Here is a 21,586-nt window from a genome sequence, read left to right as displayed (position 1 = left end):
GTCTAGGGGAGCAGTCACAAGTCATTTCTGTGGGTAAACTCCGTGACATGAAGAAATTCAGGATTGCTAAGGGCACTGTAATGCGAGATCCTTGTCCTAATAGTTAAAACCCTCTCTGAAACTACCACTTTTCTTGAGAGGTCTTTTTACTTGGAATTCCTCTGTATGTTCTTCTATGGATGATCTTCTATTGCAGTTGCATTACACTGGCACTGAGCAGCTGCTTCTGAATTGGTAGCTGGGAAACTCCAGCTCATGAGAAGGACATGTGTCAGCTAGATATTTAAGCTGAGCTGCTTCTCTTAAAGCAAAGATGTGTGCAGCCCATGTGCACTAGGAAAGGCCCTACACTCCCTAGCATACAAAATGTGTGTGCTGCAGAAGGTACCTTGGGGGAGAAGTACTGATTTCTAGCACCCCCCACCTTCCATTGCTGCAAATATTTTCCCATATGGTCAAAAAGATGTTTTACTATCTCTACATGGATCACTTGTGTTTGTAGACACAAGCTTGGTTGTATACGAGTCTGCTAGTGTAGAAAGAAACTGAGCAATTGCTGTGATTCCTAGATTTTCATTATAACTGTGGTTATACTTACATTACTGTTATGAGTGCTACTTGCATTGTAGGAGCATAATTGAAACTTTGTTTTTAAAATCAAGCCTTAGGCTGTAAAAGGCTCACAAGGCTTTGGTTTATTTTTTAGAGTAATAGTTATAAAACCATATAACTGGTACCTGTCTTTCTACCAGTCATGCTGCTTTCTGCACAAGTGAATAAATGTAGCAATTCCTATAAAAATATAATTCTGAGTGTTGATGTTTGCAATCTATTTACTCATGGCAAGCACAAAATTACTGGGAATATACATTAGACAGACAGTATTTTTTGAATGGCTTTCCTGAATAGAGAATGAAATAATTCAATGTTCTTTTTCTCTAAAATGTTAGTTTGTTTCTCTAAGACGCTAAGTTTGCAATGACATGAGTCTTTCTAATTTTTATTTTAATTAATTGCAAGTGGTAGGTTGTTCAGCTCATCTTCATCTGAAGCTTCATGTTTGGAGACAGTTGCTAGACTTTTAACCCAGTGGAACCTAAGGCAGTTTACAGAGCAGTTAACCAGTTTCACTGTTTTGATAGCTGCACTTGTAGAAAGAGGCACTGTTAAAAGCAATTTAGGTCTTAGTTGAAGAGTAACTGTAGCTTTCGGGTATAACCTGAATGCATGCTTTTGACTGAGTTATAGTTCAGCTTCTAAAGCTTGTTCATGTTTTATAGATACCACTTCCCTTCGAATTCTTGTAAGTTGGGTAAAACATCACTGTAGCAGAATTAGGGAAAAATTATATATAAGGAAAAGTGTAAAGTTAGAAAGGAACATTCATTTCCTGTATGGCTTTCAAACCATTACCCTGGTCCTCTGAAAATAAAATTTCTCTGCACAGAAAATATGTGCTAATCCTTGAAGCATTCAACCATTACTCTGGATTTTTTGATGTGGTATTGGTTTTTGTTCACCATGTAAAGATTGTGTTAATAATGCTGACTTTTGGGCATATATGAATGGCTATGAAGATGAGCCCTGACAAATCATTTTGGGTCATTATAGAACCATACTGCCCACCTTCAACTTCCAGTTCTTCCTAGGTGTAGTCTGCTGGTGCTAAAGAATGTCTACAGAAAAGCACTGCTTATCTCAATTAATACTTATTTAAACTGAAACCACTCTTGAAGCAGATCAAGTAGTGCTTGACTTAGGTGTTTATACAAGCTGTCATAAAGAAAACTACTATGTTGTATTCATAATTTTCAAGTGCAAATAAAAAATGTTCTTATTTTCTGAAGTGAGAAGTTTTTGCAATGTGGTAAAAATAAAAGTGTTTAGTGGTATAAACATCTAGACTGCTTTAATCTTTCACAATGAAAAGTCTTCATCTTACAATGCAGTTACAGATTTTTGCAAATAGTTCTTCATCAAAATTAATTCAGAAACAGAACCAGTTAAACTTTTTCTTAGTTGCTTTTGCTAGCTTTTACTCATTTCTGGGGTTGATTGTTATTCTGGTATTGCTATAATGATTCAAAAATGCATTTCTCCATGGTTTCTTGTATATTTCTGAAGTGAGATCTTACTGATATGAGCAACAGGCATATATTTCCAATATGGCATTCTCAGTGGGATACTCAGGAGCTCGGGCAGTTGGGTGGGGTCTGGCTGGGAGTTTCACAGCCTGGATTAATAGGAACAGATGGTAGCCATAGAGAATGACTGAACATAGGTAACTAATTCCAGGTTGCTGGGAAGTGTAAACTGACATCTGTAGTGCTAGATGTGATCATAGGCTTGGACAGTTGCAAAGAAGTTGGCTTCACATTTTCCGGATAATTATCTTGATTATTATGCCTCTGGTTAATTAAATCCCCACTCTCTCCTTCTGATTTTGTCACTCCAGATAATTTTTTCCTTAACAATTTAATATTATTATAATTATTATAACCTTGAATAATATCAAAATAATTTTGAATAGAAAAAGTTATTTGAGAATAGTTTCTTCCCAAAATGAGCTGCTCCACAGTGCTAATGATGAATTGAATAGGACCCCACAGATAAGTGTTTCTAAAACTTAGAATCATAGAATATTCTCAGTATTTTTTAAATTACTGCTTGTTTGTTATTAAAGATTACTACATTTTTTTGTAATTCCTAAAATGTTTTCTTTTAATAAACTGAGCAAACTAAGCTTTATTTTAATAAACTTCCACACTATAGCCTGTAGGTGGTTCTTGTCTGTCTTCCCTCAAATGTCATGGCTCACTTCTTTCCATTTCATAATCCCCAGCTTCCAGATTAAAAATATTCCTTGTAGGAATATTTCAGTGTAGGAAAATCAGTACTGTGATAAATAGTCCCTCCTCCATTATGCTTTGTTGAATATTCAAGTCTCTTTACTATGTGTAATTGCCTCAGACTATTCTTCTGAGATACTGTCCTGGAGATGCCAGAGAAAGGCCTTAACACTTCAATTATGGAGGAATTGTGTTCTGTGTTGGCATGTTAATTTTGTTGTGAGCTGGATTTACTTCTGTATCTTTTGAACAAGAGAGAGCTTGGAACTTAAAATTACTCTTGTGGAAGGATAATGTTATCTTCTTGGGGCATTGCATTTACTATATGAACAGTGGTGGTTGTTTCTACTGGATGCAGTTTGAGGTTTTCTTATGTGAAGAAGGATTTTGTGGTTTTGGTCTGTGCTCATAACGCAAAAAAGTGAAAAAATCTTCTTGTGGTCATGAGAGAATTATTTATTCAGACTCATTAAGATATGATTGTTCTATAAATCTGAGACAATGTCAACTAGTGAGAAGCTGCATTTGCATTTCTTACAGATTGCTCTGGTCCTTGACTCCTTCACAGTTGGATACCATGATGCCACATAGTAACATAAGATTTTGGTTGTAATTACATTGCAATGGTGGTCACACAGATTTGGGCTGGTGGCTAGTTAGGGACGTAAAGGTCTGGAATTACTTAGTCTATTGGATGTTCAACAGTACAGGTTCTTTAGTTATGATGAACCAGCTCTCTACAATTCAGTAAATTAGTGTTAAAATACCAGACTAAAATGAAAGCTGCTGATGTGGGCCCCCATTCTAGAAGAGATCCACCTAAATTTCTCCATTACTATGATCTATGTTCTCATGTGGCTTTTGTGCTGCTGGTGTGTCCCACTGCCCTTGTGCAGTGCTCTCCTGTAGACAGTACAGTTGTGCCACAGCTAAGAAATTGACTTCTACTAATCTGACATAGGGGAGATACTAAACGGGGAAGTGTGTTGCCAATCATCCTTGAAATAACTTTCAGTAACCAGTTATAAACTGCTGATAATGCCTTTACTAGACATGTGCAGTGGGTGGGAAGCCAAGATATTAGAGGGGACTTGAGCTTTCACAGATATTCACACTCAAATACAAGCTATGCCATGAATATTTTAGCTTTATCTGCTGGAGAAATGGTTAGTGTACTAGAAAAGCATTCAAATGCACTGCTTTCTCAAGTATATCCTATTAGCATGTTTAATAAGGCACTCTGTTATCCCCTTAGGTTGACTGTCATCATTGAAAGCTGAAGTGTTAACTGTAACAGCACAAAAGGACTCTATGAGACTATAAAAAGGCTTAATTTCTGATTAGGGTGAGCAATATAATTGTAATATGTTGTGGAGCTGGCTGTAGAATAGGAGGTGGCTGATTGTTGACAGCTCCTGTATGTGTGTTTGTGAAAGTTAATGATCTTTTAAAATAAGTATCCTTTGCAGTTAAAATGTATCTCTTTTGTCAGTGATGGATTTGTTTTCTCCACAAACTGTTTGAATTGATTCTTCTTTGATGGTAAAAATTATACCATTATTGTAGAACTCTTCTTTCAAGAAGTTAATCAGCATGTTGTCCCTGTCCTCCTGAGTTTTTCTACTCAGGTGTGAGCAATATTCTAAAGTTATCTGTTGGCAAGCAAGCTGGTTTGGTCAGAGTAAAGCAAAAACCTTAAAGTATAATTTTGTGGGAACACAACTGAAAGAAAATATGTGATGAAAGTCCCTTTGTCTATATAATGTGACATACTTCTGGCATCAGTCATATTTCCAAGGCACTAATTTTAGATTGCATGTCCAGTATCCAAGATATAGAAAGTTTACCAGATTTCCTGCAAAGTTGCTGTGAGAAAACATTAGCAGCTGTAGGTTGGCAAGTTTCCCCTTGTCACCTGTTTACTTATATTCCCCTTTCTCTCCCACAAAAAGCTCACCTTGACTTTGTATTCAAATTTTTTTTGTAGCATAGCAACCTCTGCTAATACCTAATTCCTGATTCTTTTTGCCATAAACTTGTTTCTTCATCAGGTTGCCTCCATAAATCCTCTGACTGTGGAATCACTTGCTGCTTGGAATCCTTACCATTAACACAAACCATTATGGGATGCTTCTTAATTAAGTGAATTTTAAAGTTGGCAGCATTAAACTTTAACATTTTAATGTGAGATATTTTACCTTGGTTAAGTACCTCAGTGCAGCTTTATATGTTAGTGAAGAATGTTTTCAAAGAAAATTTTTAGTTTCTGCCTGTTCATTTTGAGCTCGTAACAACACAAATTTTTGTTATAAGCTGTGTATATTCTTTGTAGTTAATAGAGATTAATTGGTAAGTTGCCTTACTCTGAAATAAGATCAGAGATTTCTTTGTACTTTTTAAAAGATTATTTAATATTTTAACCTTAGTTTCCACCTGGACAGTCTGGAGTCCTGTGGTGGTTCAGGTTACTCCATTGTCATAACTAGTCCAGCCTGGGGACCAGTACAGACTTCTGATGTCATTGTGAACTGTTTAAAGGAGATAAGTGTACAGGCCCCTTAAGAGGCAGGTGGATGTCCTTCTAGCTGATTGTATTCCCTGGTTTGCTTGGTTTTCCTGCAAAGGGCCAGCACAAGCTGGACAGGAGGGACTGAACCATGATACAAAGAGACATCAGTTCCTGGATGTGCATCCTTAGCACTTCAAGTTAACCATCAGCCCTCTTTATTACTAAGCATGAAAGACTAATTGAGTTGCAGTAGCAGCAGAAGTTTGTCAGGAACCCTTCCTTTCCTGTGTTTTTGGTGCTCCTGACACTGGTTATTGGCTGATGCCATTGAAAAGACTGACACTTACATTCCTACTGCCTTAGAGCTCTTTTATTGTGCTAGGAGTAAAAGTGCATCTCATTCAATATCCTGTCTCCAGCTTTTGTTGCTCATCTGTTGTTTTTATGACGTACCTTCCCTCCTATGGCCAGGAGACATGACAGGAGCTGTGGTGGAAATCCTGATCTGAACAGGGTACATTTATATCTGTCTGATCTTGCAAAAAAAAAGTCTTTAAAATTATTCCATCTCCTTAGTATTAATGCTCAAATGCATTTTACAAAAAATAACTTGGATTCCTTTCTTAGTCCTTGTGTTTTCTACCGTAATTGCATTTCTTAAAATATAATTTTAATTATCATAGGAGCTCTCCTTCATTGACCTTTCTATTTCTATTGTTGGTAGGTTTGTTGACCTAATTTCTGAACTTTTTAATGAATTCTTTATGATGCTGACATGTTCATACTGGAAATACCTTTCTGGATGATAAAGTGATTCTAAGATGCCTTTTCACACCTCTGATCTATTGATTGTCTTAAAATTGAGCTGTGTACAGATTTATCTCTTTCTACTGGTAAGTCTGCAGATCATAGTAGGAGCTCTAGTAATTAGTCTCCTAAGTGATTTTAGGAGTAAAAAAACATTTAGTATGATGATTTCAGTCCATTTCCCCTTTAATAATTAGATGCACCTTCTGGTTGAAATTTAAGGAACCTTCTGTTATGCTTTTTCTAAGCTTTATCCTTTAATGAGGACAGAAAGTTCATGCCTTGCTTACTCAAGTGGGTAAAGACTCTACTTCCCTGCTCTCTTTTTTCATATTTCATAGCCATAGTGCACAATGTAGAGCTTCAGCCTTCTCTGACAGATTTCCAGTTAATTGTTTTCATTTTCTTTTTCTCATGTCTTGTCACTTATCAGCTCTACTAGTTAGGTAGTAATATACTTGCCTGCAGCAAGAATCTTTTATTTGGTGTGAGCAGTTTAACAGTGAGAGCATATTAGAAAATGTCATTTAAGTGTAAATGAAAGCATTCTCATATGAAGGATTAAGGAAAGATTCCATTGCAGCTATATTTGTTTTGCTAGGAATGCCGTTCTTTGTTTTCAAATTTCTTTAATATCTCGCTATTAAAATAATTACATAACAAATGTTATGTATTTTAGAGATTTTTATACTTGACTAATACTTGATGCATTGCTTCTAACTATGCCTTTTCAGAAGAACTTACTCTCCTGTGTTCTGGTGTGTCTTAAATGGAAATCAGAGGAGGAAAGTCTGGAGGACATCGATGCATTCTAAGGCAACTAAAAGCGAATGAGTAATGTAAATAACACCTGAGAAACTAAAACATTATTTCTTTAAATTCATATGTTTTTTTTTTTTTTTCTCTTATTTTGATCAGTTTCAGAATAGCCATTTTTTTACTCCTGGTGTTTTTTACCAAGAAGAACTTTGCTTTTGTGTGTTAATGCTTGCTGCATGGCAATCAGATAAACTGGTAAGGCTTTCCTAATTGCCTCCTCCTGTGCCCTGAAAGCTCCTGCTGCACTCTTTCAGACTTAGAGTAGCAAAACATATGTTTTGATATTGAAATAGTAATTGAAAATATGTAACAAATGTGTCTTATGAATTGAGATTTTTGCTTGAAAGCTTTGAACCTGTAGGTTTTGGGACACGTGGTAGAGGCAGTATGGTCTGAGTAGAAGTCCAGAAAGGCTGTTTTAGACAGCAGCATTGTGAACACATTTCTTAGGGCAAGGAGGCTGGCATGGGAATTGCAGAATTACAGAGTTGTTTTGATTGGAGATCCACATGTTGAGATGGTCAAGGCCGAACTGAGCATGGTTCAGGGCAGCCTGCTCTAGCTGCCCCTGCTTGAACAGCAGTTAGACTATGGTCTTCAAATGTTTCTGGCAATCCAAGCAGTTCTGTGTGATTTTGAACTAATACACTGAATCCTTAGGTTTCCTCTGATATTTATTGCAGGTTTGATAATAAATAATTTCAACTATTGTATTAATGCCAGCTGAATAGCTGGTATCACAGGCTAGCCTGTGACAGGACTGTTGGGGTGTGCAAGCTTCCTTTTCTCTATTTATTCCTGTAGTCATCAACTTGTGAGAAGAATGCAGCAGAAGCAATAAACCTGTCATGACGCCCCTTCTTGAAGACTTTTTAGGAACACACACTGATATTCATACCCCCCCTATGTTATGCAACAGGTTTTAATTTCACCTGTAAGAGGCAAGTGTCATAGCTGCTAGACCAGTGGATCCAGCGGTGTCTCAGGGTTGATGATATGCTCTGAACATCAGTGAGAGCTGCTGGTTTGGACAATGGTGTGGCTCTGCTTTTTGGATGCCTGAGAAGCATTTTTGGCTGGCATGCTTTGAGCAAGATTCCTCTGCATGTCCTGTGTAGAATCAGTCTTCATTGAGAATAGAAAAGGGGTAGGTAAAAGGTAGCTTTTTTAGAAGACATGTTTGGTTTTGATTCTGCATATCTTTCTAACTGCTTTCTAGTACAAACCATATACAGATGTTGCCATCTTTACTTCTCAAAGTAGCTTCACTACACAATTATGTATGTCAAAGATACATCTTAACATACAGTCCCGAGGAGCCTATGGGAAGATGGACACACCACAGTGGGGGAACAAGCATGGACATTAGAGGTGACATGCCCAAGGCAGAGGGGTGGCTGGGGAAGCAGGAAGGCCCAGCCTTACTAGGCCAGGGCTGCCACAGCTCTAGGGCCCTGCCCCTCTGCCCCAGTGGCAGCTGCTGCCTCGTGTGGGTCCTTGGTGGCTTTTGTTTGCAGCAAGTGGACACAATCCTTTCCCAAAAAGGATTTTCTGTTATATGTATGCAGTCTCCATCACTTTAGTCATCATTATTTCAAATACTGACTTGAAATATGGGAAAGAAACACCCTAATGATGGGCTGGATTTGAAAATTCATTTCTCTCAAATACACAAAGGGCTATTTGAATGGTTATTTCCATGGTGTATTCTGGTTGGCTTTGAAAATTGGTTGAATAAACTTTTAATGCTTTTTTTAAATTTTTTCCCCCCTGACATTTTTATTTGGGTTTTTTATTCTGTGCTGGTTGCTCAGTCAATAAGAGGAGGAGGCATTGGCATGTCCTGGGAGGCTCTGCTGGGAACTGGGTTATCATGCTGAGAGGCTGCTGTGAGTGTTTACCTATCACAACAAAGGATCTTCTCATGCCATTTTATTATTAAACAATCTGTATTCCTGGCTTGAGCTTTTGGAGGTTCCCAGCAGTCCTGTCAGGCTAACCTTGTTGCTAAAGATGATTTTTTGTTCTTAGTTTGTTGAGTCAGCCAGGCTATGGGGCACTAGCCAAAACCTCTGCCATCCATGAAGAAGCTTTTCTGCTGTGACACAAGCCAGGAATCATAGCTGTGCTTCAGGAGCCATGTTCATGCTTTTAGGTGACCCCATTTCTTGCTGGGGCTGTGGCACTGGTGCTGGTGTGGGCTGTCTGTTTGAGCTGGTGGAGCTGCCTCAGGCTGGAAGATGTGTCTGATGGTGCTTGGCTGTGCTCACTTGTGCTCAAGTTGTATCTCAGCTGACTTCAGTAAAATATATTTTTGGGTGGCTGTTGCCAATGTACTTCGAGTTTTAACTACAAAAGAAATCACTGTTGTTTCTTAGTGTTGGTTCTTGTAAGGAAATAGGGATTTGAACTCCCAAAGCATGTGCTGCACCCAGGTGTGCTCTTCATGTGCTGTTGAACTCTGTTTTTACAGTTTGTGTGTGTTCCTTGTGGACATTTCTGTCTTTTGCACAGACTCATCACACAGTTAGTGGGAAATATTACCAGTGTTAAGACAGAATAAAAAGCAGCTGTGGTTTAGCATTAGTCCTTGTTTCCTTATGGTGGTAGAGTTTTTTGCATTGAATCATAGAGTGGCTTGGATTGGAAGGAACCTTAAAGATCATCTAGTTCCAATCCCCCTGCATGGGCAGGGAGGCCTCTCTAGATCTGACTGCACAGGGCCCAGCTAACCTGTACATGAAACAGCACATGGAATATTTTTAAACCAAGTCAATAAACAGTTGTTCTATAACAGTAACGAAATTACACAATAATAATAACAGTGATGATGGTGATAATGATAATAATAATAATGCTTGGCCTTATTTTTGTTTTTTGGCTGTGGAAACAATGCTAAAGTTCTTTTTAAACAGCGTTTTGTGAACACCTGAGGTCTTTAGTCACTTTGACTTATGTGTGCTTACTTGGATCATAGCATCTCTTTCAATGCTATAGTTACATCTATCAGTTTATTTAATTTCAGTGTACATGCAATGTAAATTGAAGAAAGTTATTCTTTGTATCATTATATCAAACCTTGAAATTCCAATACAACTGCTAGCAACCTGCTTTGGGTATGCTTCTAGAATTTGTTAGTTGCATTTTCATTGTGTTCATCCTTTGAAAGTCAGAAATCAAATTTGTCCAGCTTATTCCATTTAAGTGTGTGGAGATTTTGCCTTGAATAGGGTTAATTTTGAGAACACAAAGTCCTAAGTTTAAATCCAAAATATAGCCTGAACTGGCTTCTGTGAAGAATAAATAACTCTACTCCTGCTGAAACCAGCACATTCTCCACCCCTTATTCCATCTATATGCAATGCATTCTTAATAGTCATGAACCCCCTTCCCATTATTTGCTATAATACACAGATATCATTCCCATAGTCTATGGGCCACACCTGTAAAATGTCCATAAATGTCCACTGGGTTCCTTTAGTCCATGACTTTGAGCTCTGTCTCTTAAGGTGGTCTCTCAGGGTAGGAGAGATGGTGTTTTCTGTGGAGTTACTGGGCACCAAAGCCAGCTCAGTTCAGGTCACTGCTTGTCATGCCCTACCTTGATCAGCAACTCAGCCCTGTGTAGCTGCTTGCTCACTCCCTGCTGGTAGGGTGAGGGAGAGAACTGGAAGAGTAAAAGTGAGAAAACTCGTGGCTTGGAATAAAGACAGTTTAGTAGGTATAGCAAAAGCCATGCACACGAGCAAAGTAAAGCAAGGAATTCATTTTTCACTTCTCACAGGCAAGCAGGTGTTGAGCCATTTGCTGGACAGCAGGGCTCCATCATGTGTTACAGCTGTTGGGAAAGACAGACTCCAGAACTCTGAATATCCTCTCTTTCCTCCTTTTTCCCGTAGCTTTGTATGTTGAGCACAATGCCATGGAGTCTGGAATATCCATTGGGGTCAGCTGTCCTGGCTGTGTCCCCTCACAACTTGCTGGTGGGGTGGGGTGAGAGGCAGAACAGGCCTTGACTCTGTGTAAGGAAGAAGGAAAACATCCCTGAATAGTTAGCACTGTTTCCAGTACAAATATAAAACATAGCCCTATACTAGCTACTACGAAGAAAATGAACTCTGTCTCAGCCAAACTCAAAATAGTATTTTATGATGAAAAAGCAATGTAGTATCTCTTTTGATTTTATAACTGCAACTGAATTTATTCTTGTAGGTGTAGCATCTATGACTGTGCCAGTGTACATCGCAGAAGTGGCTCCACCGCACTTGCGAGGCAGATTAGTCACCATTAACACTCTCTTCATCACTGGAGGGCAGTTTTTCGCAAGTGTTGTCGATGGAATCTTCAGCTACCTCGCGAAGGATGGATGGAGGTTTGTCAGCCTTCCTTGCTAAAAGCAAGTGCTGTAGTAGTGATTGGTTGACAGCTGTTATAATTCTTGTTGGTAAAACAGAATTTACATAGAAAGTGGTAGAACTGTATATGAAAATGGGACTTCAATAATTAAATCTTGCCGAAATAGATCCACACTGCTTTCGCTTAAGCTTAATATTCACAGTACACACAGGTTTTTTTGACTTTACTAAACTTTAAAGTGGGAGAGTAATAAATATGCATCACAAATGGGAATGAAATGTGAATGATTGTCATGATATTTATGAAGGTAAGTTATCTTTTGCATTTAGAATAATTGCATAGTGATTTTTCAAAAGGCAAATTTCCAGTAAGTAATATGCTAGATATGCAAGATAGAGGTGAAGTTTGAATATCCTAAATCTGAGCAGTGTTAGTCGATCAGAATTAAAGGACATTGTAGCATAAATTTATAGTAGAAGCTTGTGTTATAAAAGAATAAAAGTCAGTTTTCTGGGCAGCACAAACTCAGTTTTCTCAGCCTCTTCTATGTCGCATGCTCCAGTTGTGCAACCTGTATTAGTGGTCCATTATTATCCCTGGTTTGTGGCTTTCTCTTATATTTGTAGTCTTAGTCCTCCAAGTGCAGCACGGTGTGTTGAGTAGTGAAGAGCAATTGTTTCTGCAGCCTGCTGGCATGTGCTGGATTACTGCTTATGCAGTATTGCTGTGTTTAATGTATGTGCCAAGTGCTGCTCTGCTGGATTGAGTGAAATCAACCTTTCTGTGAAGAAACAGGCTATCACCTCGGTGATGAGGTATCCAAGTATTTCAGCTGCAATGCTGGAGCTGTTAATTGAGGAAGGTGTACTGCCCTCAACTAGTTCATTGCAACCTAAGGCTGAGTAGGGAAGAATACAGATGGTCTGTCACCTGAAAGGAGTGGCCTGCAAATGCTTGGAGAGAAATCACAAATGTTTCTTCCTGAGTCATTGCATATAAAGAAACATTGCAGCAGTTATTGTATCTCTTGCTGACTAAATGGCTAAGCACTGGAGTGCTGCAACAAACAAGGAACTTCAATTTTTCTTGGCTCTGCATGTTCTTGGAAATCCTGGATATTAAATTAAAATAAACCTAAGAAAACAAATATTTAACATGACCCTTATGTCAGGTTAGCTTTATAAACCCTCCTAATGCCATCTTAATAGTATTGCAGCAGTGTGTCAGAGAAGGAGAAATGTTATAGCAGACTTATTAAATTTGATGCTGGATTTTTTCAGGTCTGCTAGACATCTGGCTTCAAACGCAAAGTCTTGTAATCTGTATAGGAAAGAACTATATTAGGTTTCTGAAAGCTGGCTCACTGCATGAAATGTCTGAAATTGCCTGCTTTTACTCTAAATTGATTATATCAAAATGGCTTGCTCTGAAAACCATACCAACTCTAGAACTTGCAATGGATGTTCTCTCTCAACTAAATATTTTCTTTCTGGCCTGCTCCTTGTACTCAACTTTGACTAGAATTTTGCAGACTGGAAAGTAACTTTAGTGAGGGAGCACTGTCTGTACATTTCTTTCTTGTCTTACCTGTGATAAACAATCCAATAGAGTCCAACTGGTATGAATCAAGCTTTCAGGAGCCTTGATTGATTTTGCCTCCTAAGATGATTGCAGGCACCCAACTGCTTAGTTCTGCATTTAAGTGACTAAAGGGCTTTGGAGGAGCGGAAATTTAACTAATAAGAGTCTGAAGGACTAAATCTGCCTACTTAGATGCAGTAAAACATACTTTTGTGTGCACTTTGGCAGTTGTTTTTAATCTCTATGAATTTGTTTTACTCTTCATTTGAAATAGAAAAGGTTTTCTAAATATCACTCCAATAAAGATATTGAATCTACAATTTGGTGAGCTTCAATGGTCTTTGTATTTTGTATACAGCTACCAAAATGTTTGTGGAGAAGGAAAAGCGTAGGAATAAATGAGGCCATTAATGAATGAGAGCATTAGTGAATGAGGAATGAGTGAATTAGTGACACTGTTAGATACATTGACTGAAGACTACTCAGCTGATAAGCCTTCCACAGACTTTGTGGTTTATATTTGTTTTCTTTTTTAACTAATGGCAAGCCATATAATTTTTAAAGTTTTACCAAAAGAAGAAGAGCTGCTCACTGAGCTCTTTCTAGAGCAAGTTTTGCTTGTATGTGGAAGTTTTGGCTGGTTTTAAGAAGAAACTTGAGGGCTCAGCTGGTGGTGGGAAGACTGGGGTGGCCATCCTCTTTGCATTGCCTTTTGGGTATTCTGTTTTTAACCATTCTCCAGTTTTCTGTTGGACTGCCCGTGTTTTCTTTGTTAAATCCACAAATGCCTCTAAGAAAATATTTTTCTATTTTTACTCAAAATGCATTTGGACTTGACAAATACATTTGGTTTATTGCCCAAACGTAAGGTTTTCAATAATGGTTATTCTCTCCTACCTACTCAGTTAGATGCTTTATAAAAAAATCTAGGTGAGAAGCTGCAGAATCACCTGCAAAAGCATGGGGTATGGGCAGAGGAGCTAGAGGAGAGATTAGCAAATCTCCTTAATCTCCTGACTGATGTCAAGGTGTGAATTTGTTTATGAGTACAGACTACCTCAATATTCAGAGGGACTGGTTTCTGGAGGTGTTTTAATGATTATATCCACTGATGTGAAACCTGTGATAACTGCAATAATTTACAGGTGACACTACCACTGTATAAAGTCTTGAATGAAAGTGAAGAATCTAGGTGATGTGTAAATGGGAAAAGGTCAGATTTAAAAAGCAGAAAAAAATTATACATTGTTCTGCAATTCTTTTTGTCCTTTTATTGTTTTATTGAAGAAATATAAAAATGTGATGTTTACAGACCAGAGCCACTCATGAAGATTGGTGGTGTGCTTGTCTTCTGCAGACTTTTCCTCCACTTTGGATGGAGCAAATAACCCTGTCTGGGTGTTGCCACAGGTGTTGATCCTTGGAAGCATAACTGTGCTTTAACCAGTGGTAATTCTCTGTTCAACAGAGAACTAACCTTAATGCTGTAAATAGTAACCTTTGGGCATCTAGGATGCAGTTTTGATTTAAAACATAAAACTACATCTGACTGAACCTTTAAAAGCAAACTCTCTGAAAGATCTGATGTAAATTGCTGTGCTGATGAAATGAACTTTTTTTCAGCGTTTCTGCTTATTGTCAGAAATTTTCAAAATTAAAACTGGCAAATGTGTCTGTGTGTATGTACTACCGACCAAATTATGCATTTTTCTCCAGCTTTTTTGTTGTTGTTTGTTTTTAATATGTTGGTGAAACAATTAGCAGGATTTAAATCTCATTTTTGTCATCAACAGTACCTGGTTTTCTCCATGCATTTGCTTTCTCTTTCTGTTGATAATTGTTGCTGAAGGGTTTTCCAAACTAGTGGAATATTTCAGGTTTTTTATTTAGTCTAACTTAGTGTCCTCAGGACCAGTGGTGCTAGAGTCAGTGGTGGCACAAGTCAACATATCCCTGAGATTTCTTGGAAATGAAGGAAAGATCGTGTTTTCTAAAATACCTGCAGAATATAACTCTTGCCCCCTTAACTTACAGTGAGAAACAATATGAGGAGTGGGAGATTTCATTTGAAAATACAGTTTGAGTAGCTGTAACTGAATCTTCTCATAGCATGTTTTTGTAGGCAAATAGATATTTATCTATTTTCTTCTTTGTTTCCAGGTACATGCTGGGCCTGTCAGCTGTACCAGCAGTTATACAGTTTCTTGGGTTCCTGTTTCTTCCTGAAAGTCCTCGCTGGCTCATTCAGAAAGGCCAGACTCAGAGAGCACGGAGAATTCTGTCCCAGATGCGTGGCAACCAGGCAATTGATGAGGAGTACGACAGTATCAAAAACAACATTGAAGAGGAAGAAAAAGAAGTTGGAGCAGGTATGCTGAATGCTTGTTGGCCACTCTATCAATGAGGAGATAAAAGTCAGGAGAAATGTTGAAGTTGTAGCCTGTGGGAACTTGATGTTTTGCTCTTTGAAGTACTGTAGCTGATAGTTTCAAAAATGAAGATATTTCTGTGAACCTGCACTTTCAAATTAGGTTCTGATTTCTTAAATGAGGCAAGAGTAAAGTTGTGTAGGATTCTAAGTTTATACCACCTACTCTTATTTCATTTCAGAAAACTGATTAGTTTAAAAATGCACATCTCCAAGAGTGGAAATAAATAAAATAAAGTTTGGCTTCTTTCATCAGTGGAAAAGGCCAAACAGACACGAGAGAGGTCAGAAGGCATTGTACATGCCTCAATTATCCAGAGGCCCTTTCCCAGCAAACTGCATTCTAGACAAGAAGCCTTTGGAAAGATCTACAAAATAAGGCCTGTAATACATAGATTCTTTTTCTGTAAAAGCAACTTCTGAAAGTCCTTCTGATCTGTCCTCAAGAGAATAAGGCACCTAAATCAAATCTTTTTTTCACTCCTTTGAATCTTTGTCATATTTGCTCAAAACATTGTGTTCATGTGTGTGCTTATAAAACAAGATTGCTGTTTGATTGACTTTCTGTACTATGCATATTTTTTCTTTGCTTTCTGCTGGAAGTGTTGACCTGGGAATGTCAAGTAAAGCTCTTAAGTAAGAGCTGTCCTTGATAGGAAAACAGTGTAACTTCTTAGAACTGGTGTAAAGAAATATGGATGATACTTTACATCTGTATAAATTCAGATTCAGCATCTGATACTACCTATTCTCACTGCTTTATTGAGTTTGTCTTTGAACCTTACAAAAAATAATTATGTGTCTGGAAAAAGTTATTTGACTTATAGTTGAAGGATTTTCAAAATATTCATTATAAGCGTGAAGCAGGTGGTTTTTTTCCTCACATTGTGTTTTTGAGGCTTTGGATACCTTTTTTCCCCCCCAGTTCTTTGGGGTTGGGAAATGAAGTTCATTAAAGCAAATTTGTAAAAAGATGAAGTGGGTCTTCATAGAACAGCTTGGTCTTAAGGGTTCTGAGCTTAGGTTCTTCATTCTATGGTGTGATTGGGCTATTCACTTGTGTGGAAAACCACTTAATGTCTAGTACTAAAGTTTAACACTTTGTAGAAACAAAAGGAAAAAGCATTTGGTCTACTCAGTCCCTTGTTTTCCATCACTGGGCTATAGGGTATGACCTTGCTTGTTGCTCTTAAATCTTTTGTCATGATGCTTTTTGAAAATTGTGAATCAAATGTAGTGCTGTGGGTGCAGTAGGACTGGCTCTACTGCTCACTCAGTCCTTTATATATTTGTAACTTGAACTGGGACACTTAAGTGTGCTCGACAATAACAAGATTGTTGTCAGGGATATGCAGGTCTCTTGGTTTCCCCTACAGACTTCACCAAAACCTTAATGTGTTCCTGGAGTCTAGTTAAATCAATCACATTCCTAGGAGAAAGCTTGGTTACAGACAATCAGTCTCTTGCTCTCAGGTAATTTACAGCTTCAGAGTTGTCACCCAAGGGCATTATAAAAATGAGGGTAGTTACAAGTATGTGCTGTCCCATTTGTTATAAGTGCTTAGCAGACAGGCATTGGATGGCTATGGTCACTTTTGATTTTGATTATAGTTGTGCTTGATCTCATTTAACTCAAGATCTTCATTGTTATAAAGAGATATGTTGAATGTCAGCATTAAGACATACATTGCTTTTGTTACCTTTCTGTGACTTACAGGTCACAGGTGGTATTAAGTTGTAATTTATTTCATTTCTTGAGGAGTTGTCTAGATCCTCGGTATTGAATTTTGCTTGTGTAGTGCAAAAGCAACTTTCTGTTCATGGTTTCATTGGCAGGTTTTCAGGTATTGACAACTTAAATGTATGCATTTGCAAAGACTTTGCATTTTATTTTGCTAGTTGTGTTTTTTTTTTTTTTTTGGGGGGGGTGGAGGTTATCTATATTAATGTAAAACTTTATTAGTTTCTCCTATTTGTAGCAGACAGTGTTTTAAAATGCTAGTTAATAGCAGTGACAGATGACTGTAATTCCTATCAGACATTTTAAACCTCATTCCAGTTTCACAAAAAACTAATAAACCTGAACTGACAGTGTGTGTACATGACATTCATGGAAAGATGACTTGGCAGACTGAGAATCATCCAGCTTACTTTTAAGTAAAAGTGCCCTTTCCTTTTTCTTACTTGGCAAAGGACAGATGTTCTTTTTCATTGACTGATACATGAGCATCTTTGCCAGTTCTGTAGGGCATCACTTTCTAAGTGAAACTAAGGCTGTGTTTGACTCCTTCTCTGCAAGGGAGTAACACGATGTAGCCATAACACATTCTCCAGTCCCACACTTAAAAACTGGAGTGCCTTTTGTAACTGTTTCATCAACTCTTCTCATCACCAAGGAGTGAATCATAAGGAAACTTCATCTGTATTGTTTAAGCTACTTTAATGTTTGGTTTAAATGTGTGCCAGAGAACTGGGGAACTTAATTGCATTTCTCACATGGTCATCAAGCAGATTCTGTCTTCAAAGTGACAAAAATGCCTTCAGCAAGAAACTTCTGCTTCAGAAGTCTTCATACAGTTATGGGATACCTGTTCAGTGAATCCTTTCGAATACATTCAATCAAATCAGGGCTGCTGATACTGCTAAGCAGCTTATATTTTAGCATTTTGAGATTGGCATCGGGAAAATAATGTATCGTTTTGACAAATACTTTCCTCATGACTGGTTATGCAAATGGACATTTTTTTTCTGGCAGTCGTGGATACTGCTTTTGTGTGCTCTGTTCTGTACTTGCAGTGTGATTTCTGGTGCTGTAGCCTTGCATTTTGAGAAGTGGAGGGGAGGGCATTGCATTCTGCAGTAACATTGCAAGACAAGTCAAATCTTGGTCATTATCTAATCATCATCTGTTAATATCAGCTCACAAATACTGTAGTGCAAAACCAGGCTGTTGATAGGAAAATTGAAAAGAGGAAGATTTTAGAAAAAGAGGGTTCCCCAAGAGTTGAGCAGAGTAGTTTATAGGTGCAGAGTGGCCTTCCCCCTCAAGTATGCTGTGGAGCTCACAGATTCCCCAGTGCTTGGCTTAGGTTCTGAAGCCTCATGGAGAGAAAAAGGAAAGAATGATCAGAAGGGGTTTGCAGAAGGATCAAAGACATTGCTGGGAGAGCATTCTGGCACAGCTCTTCCTAGCAAAACAAGTCTGACTCACACTGCTGCTGAATTGTAGTTTTTAGTACAGTTAAGGCAGAGGCTCTATAGTGCACCTTAGTTAGAATAGGCAATCAAATCACAGCAATGAAGGTAAGCCCTTGCACAGGGACTTAATTGCAGAATCAAAGAATCATGAAATGGTTAGGACTGGAAAGGACCTTCAAGATCATCTAATTCCAACCCCCTGCCAAGGGCTGGAAACCTTCTACTCAGAGCCTCATCCAGCCTGGTCTTGAACACCTTCAAGGATGGGAAATCCAAAACCTCTCTGAGCAGCCTGATCCAGTGCCTGAATACCCCCACAGTAAAGAATTTCCTCTTAATATCTAATCTCAGTGTACACTCCTTCATCCTAAGGCCATTCCCCCCATCCTGTCTCTCCATGCCCTTTTTAAAAGTCCCTCTCCAGTCTTCTTGTAAGCACCCTATACGTACTGGAAGGCTGCTCTAAGAGCTCCCCAGAGCCTTCTCTTCTCCAGGTTGACCAGCCCCAATTCTCTCAGTTTGTGTTTGTAGGAGTGGTGCACCAGCTGTGTGGTCAACCTCTTTTCTGGATTCATTCCAGATCCACATCTGTCTTGTGCTGGGAGCCCCAGAGCTGGCAGCAGTACTCCAGGTGGGGTCATGAGAGCAGAGTAAAGGGGAAAAGTCACCTTCCTTGACCTCCTGGTCACATCTCTGTGATGCAGCCCAAGTTGTGGTTGGCTTTCTGGGCTGCTGGTACACACTGTTGGTTCATGTTCTGCTTGCTGTCCACCAGCACCCCCAAGTCCTTCTCCCCAGGGCTTCCTTCAGTCCATTCTCCACCCTGTGTTTGTGCTTGAAACTGCTGTGGTCCTGCTGCAGCACCATGCACTTGGCCTTGTTGAACTTGCTGAGGTTCTCACACATCCACGTGTCAAGCCTGTCAGGATCCCTCTGGATTATATCCCTTTCCTCCAGCATGTCAACTGCACCACATGGCTTGGTGTTGTCTTAAACTTGCTGAGGGTGCACTTGATCCCGCTGCCCATGTTGCTGTAAAAACTGTCACCATATTGACCCCTGAGGATTATCTCTTGTCACTTCTCTGCACTTGGGCATTGAGCTGTTGGCTGCAAGTCTTTGAGTGTGACTATCCAGCCAAGTTTTTACCCACTGAGTGGTCCATGTCTCTCCAGGTTTTAACAAGTGAGTCATGCAGGACAATGTCAAATGCTTTACACAAGTCCAGGTGGATGATATTTTTTGCCCTTCTTTTATCCTCCACTGTTGTAACCCCATTGTAGAAGGCCACCAAATTTGTCAGGTCATGTGTATAGATGAAGTAGCTTGTGCTCCTAAGAAAATTCAAGTGTGAGATTTGTAATGTTAGCTCTAGAGCAAGCACTTGGGAGTGAACTTAATGTGGTGATTTGTGCATAAAAATAAAGCTGTCTAGCAGACCTTTTGGAAAAGTTTTACTGTCTGCCAGTATAGTAGTCACTCCTGACTGGAAAAAAATCATTATAGCATCCAGTTGAGATGTTTTAAATAGATTGTTAATTTTCCATTTGCTGAACAGTACTACAGTGTTCAATGCAAATTGGAGAAATTATCAGTTTGTGCTGTCTTTCTGAGTGAAAAGTATCTGCAAACTGCATGGCTTTTCCTCACACCCCTGCATGTAGCTGTACTCAGCTGTGATATGCCAGAATGCATTGATAGTATTTCACACAAAATCAGAAGTGATGTGTTTGGTACTAATTTAGCATCTTGATGAAATGAACGTCATTTGCATTAAGACTAGACATTTATTTTTGCGTAGATGAAGGACCTGTAACTGTGAATGGTAATTAGGAGAGCAGTGTCATCTCCCCCAGCCTTATTTATCCCACATTTCTCTAACCTGTGAATTAGGGTTGAGGTTCTTGACCTTATCTGCTCTGCATGTGGACCTTTGCCTTTGTTATCTGTTGTTATCCATGTACGTGTCAGCTTCTGATCATGCAGATGTCTTCTTTGCATGTTATGCTTACTGATTTTGCCATATAAAACTACTGGGACTCAGTAATGCATGGAACCATGCTGCTTCTGTGAAATTCAGTGAGACATTTATAAAATTGATCATTGCAATGTAATACTGTTTAACCTTCCGTTCTGTGTCTGTACCAGAATGTTACATAATGGGCACTGCTTCTAGATTAGGCATTTTCCTGTGTTTTCGTTGTTTTAATGCACTTTTGTAAGAGCTAAGCTACCAAGAAAGATGCCATTCTTTCATCTTGTAGGATTGACTCACTTAACTTTTTTTGCTATATTTCCTATTTCAGCAGTGAGTCAGTCTCCTTTTTACATTTTATATTTCCCTGTTGGAGATAAATGTGTTATGACAGAAAGGTAAAACCATTTAATTGCTGTTAAGTTCGTAAATAAGCTTGTAAATATGACATTATGAGGCAGGAGATCTGGACCCTCAGTCTTTCCTGGTTCCAGTATTTCTATTTCTTGCTCCTTTTCTTCTTAAGTAATATTTTAACTTGTTAGTATTCCTGGCTGTAGCTTTGGCTGGAACCATTTGATATTTCTAGGGAGATGCTTAGAAGCTTGCAGTATTTTCATTCTTTCTCATTATTCTCCTCTTGATTCTGAGAGTCCTTTTTATCCCAAGGCCATTGCCTGACATGCTTGATGTTCCAAAAGAGATAGTCACACTTATTATTATTGGACATCAGCTGGAATCTTATTTAATGAAATGTGGTAATACTGTGATGCTCTAGTAGGATTGTGCAGATCTCTGAATAATTCCACTTCCAGGCACTAAAATCCTTATTTGAAGTTAGTTCTTCTTTTTTTGATAATCAGGGGCTCTTGTTACCTGTAAGCGTGAAATTAGATGGAAGACTTTGGGGCAAGAAGAAACAAAGGATTTGGGTTAAGGATTTCTTGAAGGAGGCCCCAGATACAATATCAGTAGTAGTCATGTCAGCCTGAAATTCTTGCTTCTGGCAAACCAAATGCCAGGGTCAGTTCCAAGTGGGTTTTGCCTTTAGGTTTTGTGGGACA

At 38.6% G+C, this 21,586-nt stretch overlaps 1 protein-coding gene across 4 annotated transcripts in view; it reads left to right on the top strand.

Annotated features, from left to right (window-relative positions):
• The window catches only part of SLC2A13 (solute carrier family 2 member 13), a 153,172-nt gene that overhangs the window by 16,700 nt on the left and 114,886 nt on the right, over positions 1–21,586 (top strand). For all 4 annotated transcript variants that reach the window (XR_008842526.1, XM_056513492.1, XM_056513481.1 and 1 more), the window contains exons 2-3: positions 11,197–11,356; positions 15,082–15,290. Coding sequence is in view for 3 of the 4 variants with exons in the window: in XM_056513492.1 (XP_056369467.1) it covers positions 11,197–11,356; positions 15,082–15,290 (369 nt within the window). In the remaining variant the exon portion in view is untranslated. The remainder of the gene's footprint in view (positions 1–11,196; positions 11,357–15,081; positions 15,291–21,586) is intronic.

Source organism: Oenanthe melanoleuca, chromosome 1A (genome assembly GCF_029582105.1).
Source record: "Oenanthe melanoleuca isolate GR-GAL-2019-014 chromosome 1A, OMel1.0, whole genome shotgun sequence".
Lineage (NCBI taxonomy): Eukaryota > Metazoa > Chordata > Aves > Passeriformes > Muscicapidae > Oenanthe > Oenanthe melanoleuca.
The sequence above is the reverse complement of the archived record's forward strand: the minus strand, read 5'-3'. Positions and strand labels throughout refer to the sequence as shown.